The sequence below is a fragment of the Diabrotica undecimpunctata genome, chromosome 10, assembly GCF_040954645.1.
Source record: "Diabrotica undecimpunctata isolate CICGRU chromosome 10, icDiaUnde3, whole genome shotgun sequence".
NCBI lineage: Eukaryota > Metazoa > Arthropoda > Insecta > Coleoptera > Chrysomelidae > Diabrotica > Diabrotica undecimpunctata.
Genome location: NC_092812.1, coordinates 77,227,905 through 77,252,585, shown reverse-complemented (window position 1 = coordinate 77,252,585; position 24,681 = coordinate 77,227,905). Strand labels below are relative to the sequence as shown.

The following is a 24,681-nucleotide window of genomic DNA, read 5'->3' as shown; positions in this document are numbered from 1 at the left end:
AAACCTTCGAAGCATAACGTAATTTTATTGAATTGTAATAATACTCATTAATAGGAGCAGTTAGTTGGCTATGAAAAATCAAACAATTTGACAGGACAGGACAGTTTTAGACTGAAAATATTGTTGAAAATTCAATATATTATTTTGCTGTTTTGCCTGTTAGTTAGTTGACATGACCTTATTTCATGTCAACTAACTCAATAGACTTGAGGTTAAGAGTATCTCATACTACAATATCACTAATCGTTCAACGTTTTCGATAAACTAACGACCATACGAGACAGCTTGGACAAGGAAGAGGAAGAGTCACAACTCCACGCCAAGATCAGTTGTTTATCAGACTTCATACTGTAAGAGAAAGTTTTGTCATAATGAGACATTTACAAATACAAATTAGCAGACGTTTATAATATTCAAATTAGTAGAAACACTATACAAAGGCGTCTCGCTGAATAAGTTTTCCATGTAAGGATACCAGTCAGAGTACCAGCTTTAAACGTAAATTAATTGAACGTAAACGTTAAACCAATTTGTTAGAGAGCACCTTGACTAGAATCTTGATTACTGGGAGCACCTGTCGTTCACAGATGAATCGAGATATTCCTTATATAGCTCAGATTCACGTATAAGAATTATTCAATAGCCAATAGAAAGCTATGCACAGTGCAACATACGATCTATGACTTTATTCAATGGAGGATCTGTAATGGTTTGGGGAGAAATATCGCGTATAGCGCGAACGGATCTTGTTGCTTGACGAAGAGGTTTCTTAACAAGTGAAAGGTATATTACAGAGATTTTGTCTAACCATGTAGTTTCATTTTCTCCTTACATAGGAAATAATTTTCTTTTAATGCATGATAATGTTGCACGGGTGGTCCGTAATTATTTGGACGAGGTTAGGATACAAACCATGAACTAGTCACCATAAAGCCCTGATCTAAATCCCATAGAGAATTTGTGGGATATTATTGATCGTCAACTAAGGAGCCGACAATCACTATCTATCTCTCTGGACGACATACAAGTTATGATGAGAGAAGTTTGGGATGCAATTGATCAAGACCAAATACGACGATCGATTTTAAGTATGCCTCGTCGCTGTGAAGAAGTAATTAGAAAGAGAGGCGGAAACACTCGTTATTCAGTGTTTTTGGGAGAGGAAACTTGTTAAAGATTATTTAGGTTGTGTTTTCTTAGCCTTTAGTTGTACTAAATGTCAATAAAGCTTATACAAGTTGTGTTTTTTTTTCTTTAAATGTTCAAAAAAACTAAAGTTCTGTTTAATCTTTGATAATAAAGATATCGAAATAATTTTTTCAGGAAAATGTTGAGAAAGGATAAAGCTATCTCTAAATATTAATAAGATTTGTTTCTAATAAATTCCACAGGGTGTTGCAAAATAAGACGAAAAAACACAACTTTATTTTTGTTATACCCGTATACGTATACGGGTAAAACGTTGAAAATAAAGCAATTTCTTAGAAATAGACTTATAATATGAGAAAAAAATCATCGAAATCTAATTAAAGGTTCAGAAGAAAAATAGCTTCAAACTTATGGTACATTTAAAGTTTAAAGTGGTGCGTTAATTTTAATTTTAGAGATATATATACATATATATATATATATATATATATATATATATATATATATATACATTATATATATACTAAAATGAAAATACTACCTACAACAAAAACCACATCTAAAAAAATGTAATAACCTGATCAGCCTAAACAAAGACTAGTCTATCTGTCTGTATTAACAAGAACAGATAGTAAAGAATCACAAAGAAGTATATTTAAATCCCAGGAACTTAAAGAAAAATATCTTCCAAACCTAAAGTAATACATTATTTTTTAAGCTTCGTAAAAGGAAGTGTACTGGAATATAATCATTGAAAGTCGGGAATAATCAATGAACATTCCATAGTAAAATGTCAACAATAAATGAGAATTCATTACATCTGATAAATCGAAGTGTGACTTAGCATATACAAGTAGAAACATAAATATATGATTTTATTAGCTAAGATTAATAATTAGTTTATTACTTATTAGTAAAATAAAAAATCAGTAGTTTCCTATATCTTAGATATTTCGGATATTAAACTTAAAACCTCAAGAAAAACATATACCTATGATCTAATATGTTGGAAGCAGCTGTTGGAGACTTTACATAATTTATTGTATGATCAAGAAAAATCTTACCATCCACATAGTTGCCAAACACAGGAGAGCATCTCAAACTATATTATTTACAAAATTTGAATACGTTAACTGTGAAGCCTATCATATCACACACAATTCTTGAATAATTGGCTTTTTAAGGCCACTGGTAAGACGGCCCTTTAAAAATCCTACATTTTTGACCCCAGCGTACTTGTACAACCATTTCCGTACACAAAGCGAACAGAAATGTCGGGAACGGAGTTATAAGAACTAGAGGTGAGCGATATTTCACGACTTATGATTCCTTCACTGATATTACGCAAACACAGATCACAAATTAAAAGCGTGATGCGATTCCACACACACATACATCGAGAAAGCCCTACCTTTCTAAAATACTTCATTAAACCTTCATATTAGTGCAAAAGGCCATTATTTATTATTTGCATACGATAAGCATTGGGCTTAGATTTTTCGTCTACTGTCATATTTTTCCGGGAATGAGACGTGTGTGCTAATCGAGAAAGTTATAAGATTTTCGTTTTTGTTCATTTTGTTTTTAAATTTGCTAACCACTAAAAATTTTAACTTTTTTTAACCACTAAAAATTTAATTTAAGTTTAGTACCGATTAAAATTTACTAAGCGAGTTTGATAGGGGCGGATAGTTGGCCTAAGACAAGCCGGACTTTCTTTTCGGGACATTGCTAATAGCTTTCACAGAAGTTTAGATACTATGTTAGATGTTAACGGGCATAAGTCCAACTAGGATTCGCCTCGATTCGGGAACTTTTTCATTTCGGCCACTGGGTGCTATATCTTGCCCCTGAACATCGACTTAATCGACTTAAATAGTTCACAGAACTATTGGCTTGGAACCAGGAATCAGATGTGGTTGTGGTTAGTGATGAACCCCGATTCTGTTTAAGGATGCATCATGGCCGAGCCAGGGTCAAAAGACCATGTGGTGAAAAACGAAATTGACAATTTTGTATCGAACGGCACGTGCTTCTGGTTTAAGATTTTTAAGATAATCAAAAACATTTTTTTTTAGTTTCAATGAACTAAAAAGAGGGTTCTACAGGGTTTTCTAGAGGGCGTCTCAGTTAAAGTCTCATAAAAAGGTGTCCGATGGCGGACACTAATTCTCAGGATTGGCACATCTGAAACAAAAAATTCCAACGGGATTACTTAAAGAGAGGACCCTTACAAGACAATTAACCACTTTTTAGAAAAAAAAAGTCAAAAAATTTATTTTGAGATGCAAAAATTGGTAAAAAAAAATCGATTCAGAAGTATGCAAAATGGCCTATCACAAAAGTCTGTTCTGTCCCCCGTCGTGTTCAACATTTACACATCAGATGATCCAGCTACCATCTCGCGCAAATTTACCTGCTGGAAGCCCAAAAAGAAGATATTAATAACGCACAATTCACCATAGAAGCAGATCTGATCGCTGTAGACAAATACTTGAAAGAATACGCTAAAGCCAATATAGAGCAAATATATAAAGCAAATAAGCAAAAAGAAACCGAATCTGTCATGGACTGTAGGCGAGGCAAATTACAGACTGAACATATAGCGCGAAGGTAATATTCTACAGCACGACCCAATTCCAAAATCCTCGGCGTAACATTAGACCACACCAAAATTCAAACCTGCAAAATACTGTAGCCAAAGTAAAAAATCTCAACAATATAATACCAAAGTTGAAATATCGTCTTTTTTCTCCATAGAAGCTGTCTGTTTTATACCGGTAAGGTACGGCAATGCGTCCATAGCATGCCAAGGTTATAATCTCCCAGATGTTGCTAGATTTCTGTTTCATTGCTTAGGCGACACTTTTCCACTGTACCGTAAGATAAATAAATCTCACCGTAAGATAAATAAGACAGCCGTAGTACGGCTGTCTGATAATTTACCGATTGAACATAGTGTAGGTGTGCATATGTATATTTTGAGCATGTGTGCATGCGAGTGTCATGTACACTGTACACTCAACAAATTTACAATTAATGACAGACCTGTTATGTTCTCAGTTTATTCGCGAGTGTATTCCCCATAGACATAATAAGAATAATCTAGATAAGGCATGGGCCGCTCTGTAACTAGAGGTGAAACGATTATATTCACTTTGAGTGGTCTAACTATCTTTGTCTGTTATACGCACATGATTTATCAAACTAATATAGATGGGACTAATGGAACGCTGCAGGTGGGAGATGCATTTAAACTGCTAGGTCCTAAGGAGAGATTGGAGAGAGGTGGAGACACCACCACTATTTTGTTCAAGATGTATAGTCTATTCTTACTATATATATATATATATATATATATATATATATATATATATATATATATATATATATATATATATATATATATATATATATATATATATATATATAGTATTCACACTTGTCATATTCTCTATATACCTCTAAAGGACGCGCTGTGATAAAAGCTTAACGCTTCGTAATTTTTACATCACTTAAAATCTACATATCTCACTTTTGATAATGGGAATCCCCATGGGAATGGGAAGCTAAGATAATGTTGATCAAAAAGGTCAAATTAGCACTTTTTCTGTAAAATGTACTATTTTTTCAGAAACAATGCTTGAAGCATTTACTATTTGTATCTCGTTGGTAAAAGTTCGATTTCCTATTGACGAAAATTAAAATGAGTTTTAAAGGTGAAGAGTGCAGCTTTTGTAGGCAATTTTTGCATTTTGCACCCCTTTAAATGGTATCACTACGCGGTTTTTTATATTTGGGAGTCATTTATAAAGTACATAATCAATAATCTATATGTCTAGTTGACTTTGAGAAAGCCTTTGATAAAATACAACACAGAAGACTTGAAAACATATTACAGAACACAGAAATATATGATCCGGATATGAGAATCATTACAACATACCGATATCAGAAAGCAAGAATACGAGCAGACCAACAAAAATTTAAAGAAATACCGATAAGAAGAGGAGTAAGACAAGGATGTGTACTATCCCCTCTACTTCTTAATATGTGTTCAGAAGAGATGTTTAAAGAGTCACTAGAAGACATCAATGAAGGCATATCAATTGCTCAATCAATCAAAGGGCTGCAAATTTTGGTTGATCGCACTACGCAGTACTGGGAGAGATATGGAATGGCTCTGAACACAAAAAAAAACAAAAATCATGTTTATCAGTAAGAACAAGATTGAAGACGAAACAATCTACGATAAAGGAAACGTTTTAGAAAAAGTACCAAGATAAAATTACTTGGAATGTGAACTTAATGAACAATGAGATCGCAGCCTTGAAATAAAACGACGCAGTGAGATGGCCAGAAGCGCTTTTAATAAATTAAAACTAGAGTATTGAGATGCTACGTATTTTCTGCTATTTTATATGAAGTTGAAACATGGACAATTACGGACGCAACTGATAAAAGACTTGCCAGCTTTGAGATGTGGTGGTTATCAAAGAAAGTGGAAAATATCATGGACACATAACAAACACGGAAACATTAAAAAATATAAAAAAAAGAAAAAGAAATACTTAACACTATGAAGAAAAGAAAAATTAGGTACTTTAATCACATACTAAGAAATAAAAAATATGAGTTGATGCGATTGGTTATACAAGGGGAAGTGGAAAGGAAAAGTTGACCGGGGAGACGACGCACGTCCTGGTTGAAAATTTTAAAGCAGTGGGGGGAAAAACGCCAATAGAACTCTTCAGAACTGCTGCAGACAGAGTTAAATGGGCCATAATGATCGCCAATGTCCATAAAGGATGAGGCATAAGAAGAAGAAGGAAGATTATTATTTCCTCCTGTTTTTCCGCTTTGATTATTCTTGCAGTTCCATTAAATCCTCGTATATTTCTGGTACTGATATTTCTTATTGTTCTTTTTAAATATTTCGTTTAAAATGTTTCGTGACGTGTCATTTATATATGTTTTCGAGTTGAATACTATATACTCGTTTTGAGCCGTAATAGTTTTTCAGATCAATATTCATTGTATCTTGATATTTCACTACCAGTTAGAAGTTCAACTTTCCCATTTGCCTTTTTTGTAACCTATTTGCTTGTTTATTTTATGTTTTTTAATCAATTCGCCGTAGCTTAAGTTTTTCAATGCCTTTCTTTTCTTTTACTTTTTTTTTCGTTCTAGTTGCAGCATTCACTGCTTTTTCTAATTTACTATATTGCCTATAGTTTTCATTCTTCTTTGACAGCGTAGGAATGGATCTAAATGCGATTAGAATATCACGGAATCGCCCATCTCTAATGGCAACTTGGCTAGGGGTGCATAGCGTCGGCGTCGTCTTGTTAGGCTTTTACCCTACATAGGACAAATCAGAGGCGTCTACAAACGGGGAATTGCGGAATATAGATTTGACATACTTTCAAGCTAAAACAAACAAGTGTCGTTATGAAGCTTTTTATTCCCATAGAAAATAATAAACTGAAAGTAAAGAAACTGATGAGGTACGAGCATATATCATCTATTATTTATGAAACAATCTATTCAACATTATAATGGAAAACTTTTATGGACACATTTTATGGATTAATAAAAATGATTGTTCAGAAACGACATGACAACACCTAGCGGAAATTAACAAATATAATATAGAAACAAAAATCAGGAAACCACTAGGAAAGATATAAATAAATCTAAGCACAATAAAAATTAGCAGCAATGCCGTTTCTACATGATAGTGCGCCATATGCTAGTAGAGTCTCTTTGACAATTAATAATGAAGAAAACAGTACATTTCAATGGGAAAATGGATATTAAAGAAAGCTGATTGGTCCTTATTTAAAACATATATCCAACGAAATTTTCAACCCTCAAGAGAAACTACAGACACTTCTCTTCCATGATGGAATGCAGGGTGCACTAAAATTATTATATTAGATTTATAATTATTATATATATATATATATATATATATATATATATATAATATAAGAAAAAGGTTAATGCGAGTAATAGTAAAATAAAGGTAAAAGATATCGGCATAGCTCGCAACAAGGAAAAAATATACAGTAGACTCCCTCTATAACGAGAACTGAAATGACATACTAATTACCTCGTTATAAGCCGATCTAGTTATATCAGACAATAATAATACTGTGCATACATATGGATCTGTAGTTTTCTAAACCATTAACTTCCTATAGTGAAGCCATTCGGAGCAATATAAGATGCTAATAAATATTGTTTGAATGGCGTTTTTGAAAAAAAGTTATTTACTTTTATTGTCAATGAAATATATTAAAGCATAAAAAAGTTGTTGTCGATCGGATAGCCAAGCGGGCTGGGCGGCTGGCTTCTCCTTCGCTTCAATGCGAGAGATGTCAGTTCAAATCCCCGGCTCGGTGAACAGAAACCAAAAAGGCTAACGCAGTAGTTTAAAATTCTAAAATGAATCTGCGGCTTAGTCTAGAATATGCTGGTATCTGATCGGCCTATGGTGGAGCAGTACGGCAAGAGATAAGGGCTTGCGGCTAGGTGATACTCCTCCATAGATCCCTACCGGAAGGGCGTGGAACGCCTAAATACCGGGTATATATATATATATATATATATATATATATATATATATATATATATATATATATATATATATATATATATATATATAAAAGAGTTGTTTACTTTTATTATCAATGATATACGTTAAAACAAAAAATCTGTACTTATATTTTTTTCCAACTACATAATGTATAAAGTGTATTTTCAAGGATATCATAAACTATTGCTTCTGCAATTTTAAGAACTCTGTCATTTTTAACTGCTTTAAATGGTCCAGTATCATTCTATCATATTTTCTAAAGATGTGAAACAGTTGTATTTATTCATCGCAAGTTTATTGCGGGCTGCAGTTAAGTTTATTGAGGGGCTGTTTGAAAAGGTATTTATTTATAGCCACGACCCGACCAAAAACGTAAAAAACACGTTTTTGGATCTTATTTTCTCTCGTTATAACCAAATTTGCCTCGCTATAGACGGTTATAGTTCAATAGAAATTTCACGGGACATCTAATGTATCTCGTTATAAGCGAAACCTCGTAATAACCGTGTTCGTTATAGAGGGAGTATACTGTATATATAATAAAATATGTTTATAAGATGGAAGGCAACCGTATATACGTATTTCTGACTATTGGTCGTCTTCAGTACAGTGCAGCCAAGTTAGAAAAGGAGCATATTAACTTGGGAAAGGATCATTACAGGAGCAATGCTACCAATTTGTGGCAATAATGTTAGAAGACTCTGAGGTTTCCAGAGCAACAACCAACACATCCACATAGGAAGCTAAGCTACCTGAGGAAAGGAATTCCAAACGTTTCGAACGTTCCAAACAACAAGAAAAAGGTTAATAATTATTGTTACAAATTGAAAATAACGTAAACTCATAAAAATGAACTTTTTTTAACACAACAAATTTTACATTCCAGTTGTTTCTTCTGGAGAAAATTCTTCACATAACTCATTCGTCAATAGTTGTGGATCACTCTCGTCATTATTTAGAGAAAAATGTATGGCATCTTTATAAAACTTCAAATAGGAATTTTCTTGCCAATCAGTTCCGTAATGCGTTTCTAATAGTTTGGCAACACTCTGGGCCTTTTTTTTTGTCACTTACTCTGCTAGCTTCAAATTTTTCAGGATTAATCGAACGAATACGTTTTCCTTTTTTACAAATGCCCTTTGGAACACCGATTATAGTTGACTTCGCCCTGAACTTCAATTGTATTATCATTTCGCTTCAAAATCCTAAAGCGTTTGCACTGTTGAAATTGAAAGTGCCAAGCTCTTGGTGGTTTAATAACTTCTGATACTGAGGTTTTCCAATCAAACGCGTTCCAGTCTTCAACCAATTTATAGATTGTGGCGTTTTGCTCTATTATAGCTATATAGTTTTCTGGATTCGCTATTATTTCTGTTTTTTTAATTTTGCCTTCAGAAATACCAAAAACTCTATCTGGTGGCATAAAACTGTGTCCTACAACTGGGAATATTAGTTCAATACAACGAATATTATTAGGCGCCTTTTTATGGAGGAAACTTGCAAGCATGCCGTTCAGTGTAATATTTTTATTTTGACCTGGACAGCCATCTGCACAAATCAAAATTTCTTTAACATCTCTGGAAAATTTATGTTTTGATAATCTATGAAACAACGCTGAAGCTATAACACTTGAGTTTTTTGGCAAATCTAAATCGGTCCATAGATAAGCTGAAACTGTTTCAGAGTTAAGTTTCATATTAGAAGTACCATTTACAATTGAACAATTGTAAAGATTATATTGGGAAGAGTAGTAAGCTCTCTGGCTTCATCACATGGTAGATAAGTTCTTTTCTTGATTTGACTCCTGCAGTAATGAGATTCCAGACATTTAAAACTCTCAATAAAATTACTCATAGCTAACTTTTTTTGATCATTTTTTTCTTGAACGCGGTCGCTCCCTCGTGTTTCTGATGGAGTTAATCCCTTAAAAAAAACCTCTTTACCACACCCTGAATTCTATCTTTTTTCACGCCCAAAATTTGCATAAAGGCTCTTCTGCATACACTAATCCATTCGCCACCTTGCTTTGGTAATCTATAATTTATTGATACCTGTTTTTGAGAAATGGTGCTGTTCGATCAAACAAAGACAGCATTCCAAATCAACAACACGGAGTTAATGAAATTCCTTGCGCAGACTGCACCCGATCCTATATAGGCCAAACAAATCGTAGAATCCAAAATGGGATTTACGAACATTCCATTTCTGTTCGCAATTCCGATTCAATTTCAGTTTTAAGTTGACACCATCTTCATACAGGTCACAAAATTGATTTCGAAAACTCCAGAACCATAGCCCCCATCCGCTTCTATGAACCAAGAATTATTCGAGAAGCCATAGAAATTGAAAAAAGGCCAAATTGTCGCAATAAAAGAGATGACAGCATCCGGTTACCTTCGACATGGAGACCTTTCATAATGAAAGTATCGTCCGCTCTACTCTCCACTCAAAATCCATCTGTCAGAAATGTTCGCGGCAACGCCCGCTCCAAACTCCGCGCCAATCCCCACGCCAACAACCACCCAAACCACGTCGCCATCGACGGTATAAATGAACCGGTCGCTATTCCCATTAGCAGTAATGCATTGATGAGTGATCAGTGTAGTAGTGTCTGGGGACTCGGGGGACTGAGACCTCGGAAGCCCTGAAGAAGACATCAAAGGGGATGTTGAAAGCTCGGCGTAGTATTGTAGATGTATTTCAAAAGAAGTATCCAGTAAGTGAATGCAGAAGTTCATTCGGTCATTTATGTTGGCAAAAAAAAAGAGAAGTCAGGTACTTCATTGGTTTATTAAATACGTTTCACTTTTTGTAATTTTTCAAAAGCTCCTTCAGTTCACTACAAATACATTGGAGTGCAAAATTAACCGGATACTGAGATGTTTATGTATTTATTCGTTTTTAGACAAAAACTGATTTAAATTTTTTTGAATTTTAATTTATGCCTTATTAGCAATAACGTTGTTTTCTTATTTGAATCTGTTTAGATGATTTTTGCTAACGTGTGAAATAGTGACTTATATTGAACAGCATTATTTTAGTATTCCAATGTTTGCAAGTTTGGCTTTAGTTTAATAGTTTTCTTCTTTTCAAAAATTGCAATAAAACAATTTAGGAATTTCTCGAAGTACAGCATTTGATGCAGTAGAAAGATTTCCGGAAGCAGGACAATACACTAGTAGGCCAGGTCAAAGTAGACGAAGGACCACAAGTCAAGTTTAATATCACTTTTTTAGATTGCAAGCCTTACGCGATCGCACATTATCAGCACCACTTGTTCAATGATTAAAATGATGTCCATAGAAACAATGTTTTCGTTTATACCGTTCGAAGACGCTTAAATTAATGTGGATTAAGGTCCAGAATACCTGTTACGGGACCTTTATTAACAGCAGAACATCTTAGGTAACGTTTACACTTCGCTTGAGAACATCTTAAATGGGGTTTTGAAGACAGGGGTGCGGTGTACTTCACGGATCAATCAAGATTTAACATATGCTCATCAGATGAGGGGCTTAGGATTTGGAGAAGAATTTGTGAAATGTATCACCAATGTTGTTTTACTCTGAGTTCAATTAGGCGAAGGTGGTATAATGATGTGTACAGGCATTTTCCTAGAGGATCATACAGAAATTGTTACAATTATAGGGGGCAATTTAAACATTGAAAAGTATAATGAACAATGTTTGGAAGATCACGTAGTGTCATTTGCCCCAGTTGTTGGAGAGAATTTTCGTCTTATGCAAGATAATGCTCGTCCGCATATTTCAAGAATAACACGGAATTACTTGGGTGAAATTAAGATTCCTTTATTACCACGGCCTCCAAGGAGTCCAGACTTAAATCTAATAGAGCATGCATGGGATATTCTGGGACGACGTATTCGACGTAACCATGTTCAGTTTCAGATCATTAATGACTTGGAGCAAGAAGTGTGTGACGAATCGGAGCAAATTCCTCATTAAGAATCTGCTGCCTTAAGCTGATGTATGCTTGATCGAATGAGAGATGTAATTAGGGGTCGTGGAGGTAATATACCCTACTAAATATCGTTTTTCATTAAAAAATGTTCAAAATTTAAAAAATGAATTTTTGTTTCTTTGGAGATTTTTAAATTTTTTATTCTTTTTTCTTAGTTAAATTCTTCATTTGTAAACAATTTTGCTATTCAATTTTGTTATTTGTTTTGTTATTGTTAAATACTAAATTAGAAATATTTTTACTCCACTGCATAATGAATAAGTTTATAAGTAAATGCCTACAATGTTGGATTACTATACATACAAAACAATTTGTAGTTTTTCAGATGTTCTAGAAACTTTAAAGTTACTCAACATATAGAGCACATTCCTTAACAAAATAACACAACTAACTACAAAGCACTAAAGACCATTTATTTAATTGTTCGGTGAATTTCAATTTTACCGAAGGCTTCATTTGGTTTTCTTGTGGCGATGAACAAAATTCATTGCATCTTGCTTGTTTAGAAAATAGGAGCATCCGCACATGTGTTTATTCTCTTTCTCAGTGGGTGGTCATACCTTCATGGTGCGAATTGTTGAAAGCCATTGGTAAAAAAATATACGGGGTTCGTGGAATAATTTGTTCGAAGGGAGGTTGTGAACAGCGGAATATATTAGACTATTTTTGTTGAACTCGGAATATGGGATTTGATGTGAATCTTATTTATTTTGTAAGGTGGGAGAGTGATAAATCTGCTCAGATTATGGATGTCGGTTCGTTTATTAGGGGCTGATGGATGTTTAAGAATATGGCACATTTTTAGGAGGGATCTCATGATAATTTTGTTTTTTGTTGTTTGGTATTTGGTATTTTGACGTTTGTGAAGTCGATTTAATGCTTGGTTGAGATGGAGTGCTGGGCTAAGATCCAAGAGGGTTGGGAAATCTTAATGTCGCTTTTATGAGAAGTTAGTTACACATACACACGCATATATATATATATATATATATATATATATATATATATATATATATATATATATTTAAGGGGTTTCTTAAGCCTCTGCTGCATTCCGCATTTCGATCACCACCTCTTTCGGTCGGTTCATTCATCCTCATTTATGGCTCTATCCCTCATTATTCCTCTGATTCCTTCCCTCCCTTCTAATGGAACATAGCTTTACGGTATAGTTAGCATACCAATTGTTTCTCGGAAACGGCTACAGCAATAATTTTTTTTCTTTCCGTAATAAATTAGTAATAAATTATAGTCTTGATCTTAATTCTGCCTTGTAAAATGGATATGCTAACTTTACCGACATAATATTGATAGTCCAAGACCAATCGGTAGAAGAAGTAAGAAACGACCGCGTAAAAGATGGAGTGACAAACTTCCATAGGGGTATCAATCCGCCAATGAAAAAGCGGAATTACTTATAAAGAGGAAGAAGAAAAAAATGCTGGTCTTGGCGTAAGTCAACAAAAATGACAACTCGTGACTAATTTTGGACCCGAGAGAACTATATCTCTTCTTCTTAGCCGGCTACCTACGGAAAGAGGCTGCTCTAAACAAATCAATCGATATGAGTTGATATCGTAGATTCTTCAACCTTTGGCCAACAGAGCTTCTTCTTTGAATCTTTTCCTGTATTATGAGTCTCAAAATTTCATATTTTGGTCCCCTCATCATGTGGTCTAGGTATTCCAATTTTCTGGTTTGTATAGTGGAGATTAGTTATGTTTCTTTACCAATCCTCTCCAGTACTTCTTTATTTGTAATTCTGTCACTCCATGATATTTTTAATACTTTCTAATACCGGTATAACCAGAGTTCGAAAGCCTCGATTCTTTTTAAATTGCCTGTTTTTAATGTCCAAGTCTCAGCTCCATATAATAATATTGAAAATATATCGAATGGTACATAGTCTGATTTCCAAATTAAGATTTCTGCACGTTAGTAGTGGCTTCAATCGTATAAATGCTAATCTGGCAATCTCTATTTGCCTGTTTATTTCTGCAATATTATCATTGGTTTCATTGATCAAAGTTCCCAATTACTGATATTAGATCTATACTCGTTGCAATGATCACAATTTCATCTGCATATCGTAAGTTGTTAATTAATTTTCCGTTAAATTGATATTATTGAGCGTGTTTTTGAAAATTTCTTCAGAATATAAGTTAAACAAAAGTGGCGATAAAACGCATTCATGTCTAACTCCTCTACACATCTTCATTTCTTCTGACTGTTGCCTATCAATTTGAACTATGGCACTTTGGTTCCAATATAATGTTTAAACTTTTACTGCCAATATGCTTATTCATAAGTTTATGAAGTTAAGTAATATTAGTTTACATGTCTTACTCTAACGAAAGCTCTTTCGTAGTCACAAAGCACAAGTATAGGTCAACGTTTACATCCCGACATCGCTGAATCAGTATTGATAGCAAATAGTCCTTCTCCAGTATCCATTCCATTTCGGAACTCGAACTGCGTCTCACTAATATCCTCATCTAACTTTTCTAGAACTAGATTCTCTTATATATTACTTTAAACAGTACTTTCAAAGTATGACTTTTAAGGCTTAGTATTCGATAGTCAGGCTTTCGTTGCTTGTTTTTTAAGGTTAGGTTATGGAACGGAACGAGGGAAGCACTTTTTAGTTTGCAAGTTCTGATACAGAGAGCCAGGGATGTCAACTGTGACGTGAATGCATGTTTAATTGATTTCGAGAAGGCATTTGATAAAGTCCCACATGGAAAACTAATCGATATCCTAAAAACATCAGGACTCCATGGTAAGGATATAAGACTGATCTCAAACTTATATCTCCAACAAAAAGCAACAGTGCGATTAGAAAATGAATTGTCCGAGATCTTCACAGTCGAAAAACGAGTTAGACAGGGTTGCATATTGTCACCGGCATTATTTAACATATACTCTAAAAACATCTTTAGAAAGGCCTTGGACGAATCAGAAGATGGGATTGCTGAATATGGCCAACTTATAAACAATATTAGATATGCAGACGACACAGTGTTGCTGGCAGATAATGAGCAGGGGTTCGAAAGGATGATGGATAACGTTGTAGAAACATGTAACAAATACGGCCTAAAACTAAATTGCAAGAAGACAAAAATAATATTCAGTAGTAAGAACACCAACGTAAACGCCCAAATTACAATAGGCGATACACCGTTAAAAAGAGTGGAAAAAATATGCTATTTGGGCTGCAATATTAAGGATACTTGGGATCACAGCCACGAAATAAAAACTCGTATTGAAAAAGCCAAAAGCTCTTTCAACGGCCTTAGGAAGATTCTCTGTAACTTATCTTATAAGTATCAATATATGCATAAGAATTCTTAGATGTTACGTTTTTACTGTCCTGCTCTATGGAGTAGGGTGTATACTAGTTGGCTCCCGCGGTCAGATTTTAATAGCCCACAGAAAAGGGGCATAGGTAAATTCGCTCTGGCCATATATTTCCTAGAAAAGATATTTGAATAATGTCTTCTCAAACTTTATATTTACCTATTAATACAACACTTCCATCATTATTTAAAAAAGAATGAGTCTTTTTTAAACAATGCTACTATATAACACTACTTCTTAATTAAAAAATATTAAAATTATAACGATAATATCACTAAAGTATTATGATGTTAGAGCTCATATTCCCTTGTTCAATATTTGATTGGCAGTATCAAAAGTTGCAATTGATATATTTCTTTGAAAAGATTGGTAGGCAATTAGTAGTCTACCTGAAATTTTATGATAAAAAATAGGGGTCGTGCGAATCTTAACATTATTAAGTACGTTAGTTCCAGTTTGAATGTCGTTATACTTAGGTCATGATGGAGAAATCATAAATATAAATTTACATTTCATTTATTGTTTCCCACCTTTAGACGTAAGAGTTTGGAAACTACCGCTGTTACAGTGACAGTTTTAGTTGACATCCTCCTCTGATACGTCTAAAGGTGGGAAACAGTGAATAGAATGTAAATTTATAGGTTGCTATCGCTAAATTTCTCATCTCTACTAGTTTCATCTCTTTTATCTTACTTACTTTTAACTTCATAATAATATGTTTTCCATCGTTTGCGTTATTTTGCCGGTTATTAGCGCGGTAATCAATGTATTTATATAAATATGTAACTATTAATATTTGATAACATTTCTAATATAAAATACAAAAGCCGCAGTAAATATTTTCCTGGTGTTAATTTTCCTAGAACTTAATAGCTACTTAATCCGCTTGACCTTGGGAGCGAACTAGTCTGCTCCGATGGAGTAGAAAGCTGGAGCCTTACAGAAAATGCCATAAAACGATTAGAGGCATTTGAAATGTGGTGCTACCGATGTATGTTGAGGGTCTCATATACACCACACAAGTAACATAACTATTCTCCGGAGGCTAACAAAAGACAAAGAAATTATTAACACCGTAAAGAACAGAAAATTGGCTTACTTTGGCCATATCATGCGTAATAATAAATACCGACTTCTACAGTTGATTCGACGAGGCAGGATTGAGGGTAACATAGGGCTCTGGACGTAGACGTATATCCTGGCTGGCCAATCTTAGGATGTGGACTGGTCTAACGTCAACTGACCTATGTCGAGTTGCTGTGAATAGAATAAGATGGGTCAATGTGATCGACAACATATCTAGAAGATAGGGATATTTAGAAGAAGATCGATACTATCTATAAGCTATATGTCATTATTTGGCAACATGGTAAGTGGCCAAAGAAATGGTGTGAGTTAATTTACAAACTAAGAAGGGCTCACGTATAGACTGTAGCAACTACAGAACAATATTTCTTATATCACATGTAAGTGGGTGTCTACTTCATATTATACACGACCGCTTAAAACCTTTCTTGTCCCCACATATACCTAATAAATAAACCTAGAATAAGGCTACAGAACCCGTCTTGGCGGCATATTTTATTGCTAATTAATTGCTGTTGATTTGTATACTGAACAATCCTCAAAAACTATCCCATCCTCCCCTAGCGCAAAACTCATCCCTGGAAAAATCGAGATGCCGGCCAAAAAACGAACCGGGAGGAATTGATTGCTAATTGATTGCCGATGTTTTACGCCAAGAAACAATTTATTGCTGCAACCGTTTCCGAGAAACAATGATTATGTTAACTTTACGGCAAAGCTAGCATGGCCATAGCTATATCTCGGCAATGAATAAGGCTACAGAGCCCATCTTGGCGGCATATTTTATTGCTAATTAATTGCTGTTGATTTGTATATTGAACAATCCCAAAAACTATCCCATTATCCCCTAGAGCAAAACTCATCCCCGGAAAAATCGAGATGTCGGCCAAAAACAATGAAACTAGAAAAGCGAACCGCTTTGCTAATTTGTTGTTGAACTTTTACTACGCCAAGAAAACAATATATTGCTGTAACCGTTTCCGAGAAACAATGGCTATGCCAACTTTACGATACAGTTAGCATAGCCATATTTATATCTCGGCAACGAAAAGTGGTACAAGCTTTTGAAAAAGCGTGAAATATGCTATAATCTATGTTGTTTATTATCTAAGTAGTCACATACATTTAATCACACAAATTATAGGGAATACTAGATACACGTGTATACAAACTCAATCACTGTATCTTACATCTACCGAGGTTGAGACACTATTGGTTATTAGATACTCATGATTAATTTTATGCTTTTCAGCAAAAAAGATGTATTTAGTAATTAAAACCAGCTCATACATGGTTTTTATTTAATTTATTGACGCAGTTCAACGCCAACAAAGCTTTTTGCTTCACCCTTTTCCAAAACACAAAAATTATTGTAGCTTTATATTTAAACTACAACAGCCATTGTTTCTCGGAAGCTGCAGTACTCATTATTTCTCGGCTGATGGTGAATTAATAAAAGGCACAGAACTACAGCAATAAATTAATAATGAAAAACGCATATGTGTACCACTAGTGCACCTAGAATTTGCCTCTGGAGGGGTTTTGGTTGGTCACCGAAATTTTTCTTATGATGCTACCTCCATTTTGAGTCCTTAAAATGTGTGAGTAACAGTGTCGGAATAAAGCCCGGGGGGGGGGGATTTAACCCCCAAAACCCCCCCTGGGTGCGCCACTGATGTGTACTTATCTTAAAACTAGAGTGAGATCCGTAGCACACGGCGTGAGGAGTACTTTAAATTTAGCAATAAAATATGGACTAGGTATATCTCGTAGCTGCCATATTATATGGATATTGTAGATTAAGAGAAATATTGCCTGGTCTATGCAAAGAATATAGAAAAGAGCTTTCCAACCTAAAAGCGAGGATCAAATGATATATTATTTTTTATAAACTGTATCAGCACTATTTCGCCAGGGATAAGATTTGCATTGAATTTGATTGATGAAAACAATTTAGCAAGTAAGTTGAACGTTATTCAAGAAAATCTAATTAACAATAAAATATGCAACAAACGGTTGCAGCAATAAACTGTTTCTTGGCATAAAACTTCATCAATAAATTAGCAATTATTTCATAGCTGTTCACTTTTCTGGTTTCAACGTTTTTGGCCGATATCTCGAGTTCTCCAGGGATATGTTTTGCGCTAAGGGGATGATGAGGTAGTTTCTGGGGATTGGTCAATGCACCAATCAACAGAAATTAACGGTTGCAGTAATATTATTATATTGTTTCTTGGCGTAAAATTTCGGCAATAAATTAGTAATCAATTCCTCGCGGTTCGCTTTTTGGCCGATATCTCGGTTTTTTCGTGAGTGTGTTTTGAGCTAGGAGATGGAGCAGTTTTTGGGGATCTTGCCGAAACTTTTCTAGCGGCCCAAGACCAAAAAGGATGGAAATCCAGGATCTGAGCATATCAAGGCATAATTTTACTATAGTCTCTCGAGAGTCAACAGACCAGCAATGAACTCTTCACCAGGATAGAAGACCATAAATATCGTGAAAGTCAAAACTATTTTTTACCCAAGAAATTTTTGGCACAGATCTGAAAAGGCCCTTTTGTGGTCATTATAAGGTGAAGTGATATTTTTCGTGAATAATTCAGAACGTTGTTGTTGAACACCTTCGCCAGGTAGGTAACTTAATAATTTTGTATTATTACTACACCATGGTGGTGTTAAACAGTTTTCATTGTCACACCTCCCTACTCTACACGTCTACTGTTGTAAAAAGAAAATTTTCCGGTTAAATTTTTAACATTGAAAAACGATAGTTCTGTTGTATCCGTTTTACGAGAATATAAAGAATTTGCAGGTAACCGCCATTTCAGATTGTTAGTATAGTATTGTAAAACAAATTCGTGGTGTATCCAATTTTCCAGGCAATGAAAAAGGAAAGATTTGTTACTATGTACCCCAATTCAATACCAACTTGTGCTACACTGAACATAAAAAAATTAAGAGGTATGAAGAAAAATATGAAAGAAAGTATTCAGATATGTAGGAAAAATTCCGAATTAAAAAAAATATAGGTACTTATTCATTGTTTGTACTATTTAAAATGTTATTTATTAACAAAAATGTTTGAAATCGTTCAAAATTAATTATTACCTTGGGGTTGTTTAAAATTACCGTTTAAAGACAGTTAGTTTATTTTACTATAAAGTAAATATTCAGTCATTCTTCACCGGATTAGCATATTTTTATAATACCGCAAGAAAATATGTGTCTTGACATGTCGATATAAACGACTTGAACAACTGGACTAATAAAACGGATACAAAAATATACCAACTGCTACTAATACAAACGTCTTTTTACTAATTTGTAATTAATAGTATCATTTATGTGGAAGTAGTGGCGAATGCGACGACATTAAAAATATTTCCTAGATTAATAATACATTATCAAATACCAACAAAAACGTGAGTTCGTGAGAAACGCCTCAGGAATGTGTATTTATTTACATTTTAATTTAAAGGTAGTACAAATACATACCATTTTTCGATCAAAGTTATAAGAGTTATTTACACAAACTAACAACAATATATAGATAAAATTATATATTTAATCGCTTAGACACTTGTAGTAAAGATACATGATAATAATAGAGTTGCTTACCTGGTTGGTTAAATTAAATCTAAGGAAACATTATGAACACAGTTTTGTATCATGTTTATAAATAAAAAACTTCTGCTTCTATTTCACAAAACTATAACTACCTGTTTTTAAACAACTTCACTTCATGTATTTATATGTACGTGTATTATTTTGGTATAGTAAACTACAAACTACGACCGTATGTTTCATACATAAGTAATTAAAGAGAGCTGAGAGCAAACGAACTAAGCCTGATGAAAGCGGAGAGAAACAGGTAGTTTAGAAACAGGGTCGGACTCGGTAAATTTGATTAACGGAATTTAGTTTCACACAAAAAAAAAATTGAAGATGTAAAATAAGTAGAAATATGTTTTTAAATGAACTTTTACAATTACTATATAAACTATATAAAAAAATACATAAGCTATATAAACATTGACCAACCTTCACAGCTGAGGCAATAGTAATTAAAAAAGTACTGAAGTATGTGCAAAAAGAAGATTACCAGAATATTTTCTGCTTTACTTTCAGTCCGTAATCATTTTAAATCCAACTCAAACACATTCAATCATATTCTTTTTATCATCCAAACAATTCTAAAAATCTACAATATTAAAATAAAAATCAAAATAAGTACAATATTTTCCAGAAATAAAGACGGTATGTTACTAGGAGACAAGACAGAAAAGTTAAACAGATATGCAGGGTTTTACGATGAATTATAAAAAGATAAAGGCCAAACAGGAACAGAAATACAACAACGAACAAAAGAACCGACAGAGAAGGAGACAATAGAAATAATCATCATCATAGTCATTTAGATCTTGGTAGATGTGTTGTGGTTCATCATTGAGCTTCGGCAAAGTCTGACTTTGGTCAGACCAGACCATTGGTCACGGTCATCTGTTACATGTACTGCCTCAGTATACTGGTTGTTGAGAAGCTTTTTCGGGATGTCTGGCCATCGCTGTGTGGCCATCTGCCCCATTGGCGAGTTGGCTTTGACTCTGAGGCTTTCCTTGAACCACCAACCGCTTCATTTTATGATCACTTCGATGAATATGACCAAAGAACTTTAAAATTCTAGAGTAAACAGAATCTCTTCTTGTTTGTCATAGTAATGTGACGATCACGCCAGACAGATTTTTTAAATAAGTTAGTAATTTCTTCTGGAGTAGAGGCTATAGAAGTGATACGAGACCTAAAAAATAATAGACGTGCAGGAGAAAGCGGAGTGCCAGCAGAAATGTTAAAAGTATGAGCACTGGGATTTTATTGCAGCAAAAGATAGCTCGACTTATTGTAAAAATATAGGCAAACGAAAAAATGCCAGAACAATGAAACAAAGACTCATCTACCCAATTCATAAGAAAGGTGATAAAACTATCTGTGAAAATTACAGAGAAATTTTCTACTATTAGAAGTAGTAAATAGTATTAGCAAAAATTATAAGAAGTAGAATAAAAACCTACAAACAGAGATAATAGGAAAATACCAGGCTGATTCCAGACAGAGAAAAACAACAATCAACGTCAATAGAGGATTAAAACAGGGTGACCCCTGTTAACAGACTTATTTAACCTATTACTAGAAAAAATAATTAGATGAGTCAAGATCCAGACAAGAGCCACGATTCTTAATAAAAGACAACAATGCATAGGTTTGGCAGATGACTTAGTATTTCTGACATGTTCAAGAATTGAACGTCGAAAAATGTTTACAAACTTTTAAGAAAAAGCTAGAAAATATGGCCAGACTATAAATCAAGAAAAAAACAAATATGGAAATGAGGGGCGAAATACAGAAGAAAATAAATCATCACCCTAAGAACAAATGAGAGAGAGTATAAATTTGAGAAGATAACAGAATTAGAGTACCTTGGAGTAACAGTTACAAATAGAGAAGTCGAAGAAAGAGAAATAGATAAACGGTTGTTGAAAGGTAGCAAAGTAGTAGAAGCATTAAACGCACTGTTGAAGGCAAAAAAACATAGCAGGGCAGCCGAGATTCGAACAGTGTTGTATGTATGTGAAACTTGGACAATGAATCAGAAAAAAGAAAAAATGTTAAAGATTTTGGAGAGAAACATCTTGAGAAACATTTATGGTGGGATAAAGGAGGATAACGAGGAATGCCGCACAACAACAAACCAGGAATTAATAGAGATTCATAAGAGACCCAAAATAACACAGAAAATCAGGGTACTGAGAGTTAGGTGGTTTGGATATGTTTTACGAATGTCAAAAGAAAGAAACGGCCTAAGGGTTCTGCAAGCAGAAGAACAAGAGAAGAACAGAATAGGGAGACCATGAAGGAAGTAGTTTGATGCCGTTCGGACTGACATAAAAGAAATGGAAACAAGATATTAGTAAGAACAAGTGAAGGGCCGTAAAAAGTGGAAAAAATATTAAATTTCCGAAGCAAGCAATGACATGGGGAAAGAAATTAATTTAAAATTAACAAAAGATGTACAAATAAACATATTCAAACAAAAAAATAAGGAAATGGTCCTACTTGTGGCAAGAGTTTGTTTTTGCCAAACTAGAAACTACAAACAAAGTTAAGAAAAACACCATGGTTAAATAAATACGACTACATCCTCAAAAGTACCTATAATCACTATTATCAGAATGAAGTTTGGTCACGCAAGTTATTCAGAACTCTTCATAAAATCAAAATACTTGAGAGTAATATGTGTAAAGTTTGTTAGAAAATCCGAGACCTAGACCACATTTTCTTTGACTGATAAAAATATAGGGCTCAATCGAATGTACTGTTCCAATATAACTTGTATTATTTACTATCTTCAATGGGAATTAATCACAATTTCTGTTGAAAATAAGTATTTTGACTTTTTCATTTCTATTCGGAAATCGTTTTCAAAATACAAATTAAACAATTACAAAGTACAAAACAAAGTTCAATTTGTATTTTGGGAACGATTTGCGAAGTGGAGATCGAAATGTCAAAATGAAATATTATCAACTGAAATTGTACCCACTTATTTAATTCTCATAATTAAAGTACATAACATTAAAACACCCAATAGCTTCATATAATAGCTAATAATAGGTTGAGAACTATACCTTGTATTGTTTATTAAAATGCCCTGAGAAGAGTGTTATCGGTGTGTAAAATTAATTTTATAAAATTAATTTCTGCCTATCTAGGTAGGCATGCTAAGGCAAAAAGTATCTATATCCAATTATCCGTCGTCTTTGTATCGTATTTCAATATCCTTTTAGGTTTATTTGAGATTCTTGTATTTTCTTTATCCATTCTTTGCAGTATTTCCCCGTTTCCTTTATATGTTTTCTGTTAAATTCAATCACTTTTTCATTGAAGATTTTAAAGTCGTGGACTTTGTAGACCTAGAGACTACGACCTGACAGACATTTTGACAGACTACTTTGACATTTGGTAGAGGTCATATTTTTGAAGCTGCATTTGTTAAATTGGCTCTTTTAAGTCAAGTGAAGGCTCTTTTTCTAAATCAGCATGAATGGATATAGCCTATAATAACAAGTGAAACCGATAAAATTGTTTTAATACAATGAGTGTTTTGTTCGGACAACGTTCCGAGCGCTTCAGCCTTTTACGATTGCCATAATCAATCAATAAAATCGCACTAAATTTGAGTCCACTGGTTCAGTTAATAATCCACCAACACAAATGTGCAGGAAAATCCGAGGTACTCGATTTCACGTTGCTCACAAGAACCCATCCTTTCACTGATCTTTCCAAAACCAATGCATCTTTAAAATGTCACTGTTTTTATGAATGGATAAGAACGAATTGTTAGACTCTTTCTTGTGGGGTTGTATAAGTTGCAGGTCTATACGAATAAGCCACAAATTACAGCGGCCCTCAAAGGCAACAACCCATGCCATCGGTCAAATTCAGCCTAATTTAGCGTCAGAGTCATGGAAAATTGGACATTTTTGATGCGCGCCCCCAGCGAAGCCGCAACGTACATTTTAATATTCCATACATAATGGCATCAAGTTTCATTTAATACGAATAAAGAATTTCGATATCTCACACACAGTTTGTTTTATTTAAAATAAAAAATAGCAAGAGCTTAATTAAAAACCCTACTATGCATATATTTAGTCCAACGTATCTAGGCTTCTTATTATCCGTTTAAAAAAGATGATTGTTATGTAGTCAAGTTCTAAAAAGATCTGTTCGATGTAATTATGGCGTTGGCGAAAAATTGCCCTTCAGTTGTAGACAATATATTGGTAGAATCTGCATGTTGCTCTGTCCACTTTGCCCATTTTATAGAGATGATATCTCATTGAGCGAGCAGAAGGTTGTAATAACATTTTTCTTACCTTTAGCCTGGAATATTTTCCCAGTAGACTACACAAAGTTCGTTTTTCCATGTTCGGACACGCTCCACTATTTGGATTTGTGGTAGTCTACAGAATAACTGTGTTACGATAAAAAAGTATTCCTTCTTTCGCAAAACTACTTTAAATCTAATCTCATTACCAACAATTCCTTTATGTCTACGTATACCTGTAGAGATTAGAAACGGATTAGCTCTAGGGCTACAGTGGGGCAAGATCGCATTGCACCCGTGATTCCTAAATATGACAGTCTTTTTACTTTTTGCAAATCTACTTACCTTTTGCTGCCTTGTTTTGTTCCATCAAACCAGCACAGAGTAAGTAACTATGAGTCTGACAACCTATACATATGATCAGTAGTTTATTTTAGGTTTTAGACCCCTTGATTTACCAGACAGACTGCAGCACGTTCAAAGAGTGCTTGTTGCTTTAGTGGCGATATTTGCGAGGTGAGCATTCCACGTAAGTGGAAATGTCAAAGATAACTGCGAGAAACTTTACCTCTTCTGAGAACGATACTGCTTCTCCATTCATAGTCGGAATTAAATTGTTAAT

At 34.1% G+C, this 24,681-nt stretch overlaps 1 protein-coding gene across 5 annotated transcripts in view; it reads right to left on the bottom strand.

The window, feature by feature from the left end:
- Positions 1–20,017, bottom strand: part of kmr (pleckstrin homology domain-containing family A member kramer) — a 118,675-nt gene extending 98,658 nt beyond the window's left edge. For 3 of the 5 annotated variants that reach the window (XM_072546845.1, XM_072546841.1, XM_072546846.1), the window contains exon 1: positions 2,214–2,412. In XM_072546845.1, the coding sequence (XP_072402946.1) occupies positions 2,214–2,245 (32 nt within the window). In that variant the 5' untranslated portion in view covers positions 2,246–2,412. Of the gene's footprint in view, positions 1–2,213; positions 2,413–19,669; positions 19,695–19,792 lie in introns of those variants that run through there. The other 2 variants (XM_072546843.1, XM_072546844.1) reach the window with 2 other exon arrangements.
- Positions 20,018–24,681: the final 4,664 nt, after the last annotated feature.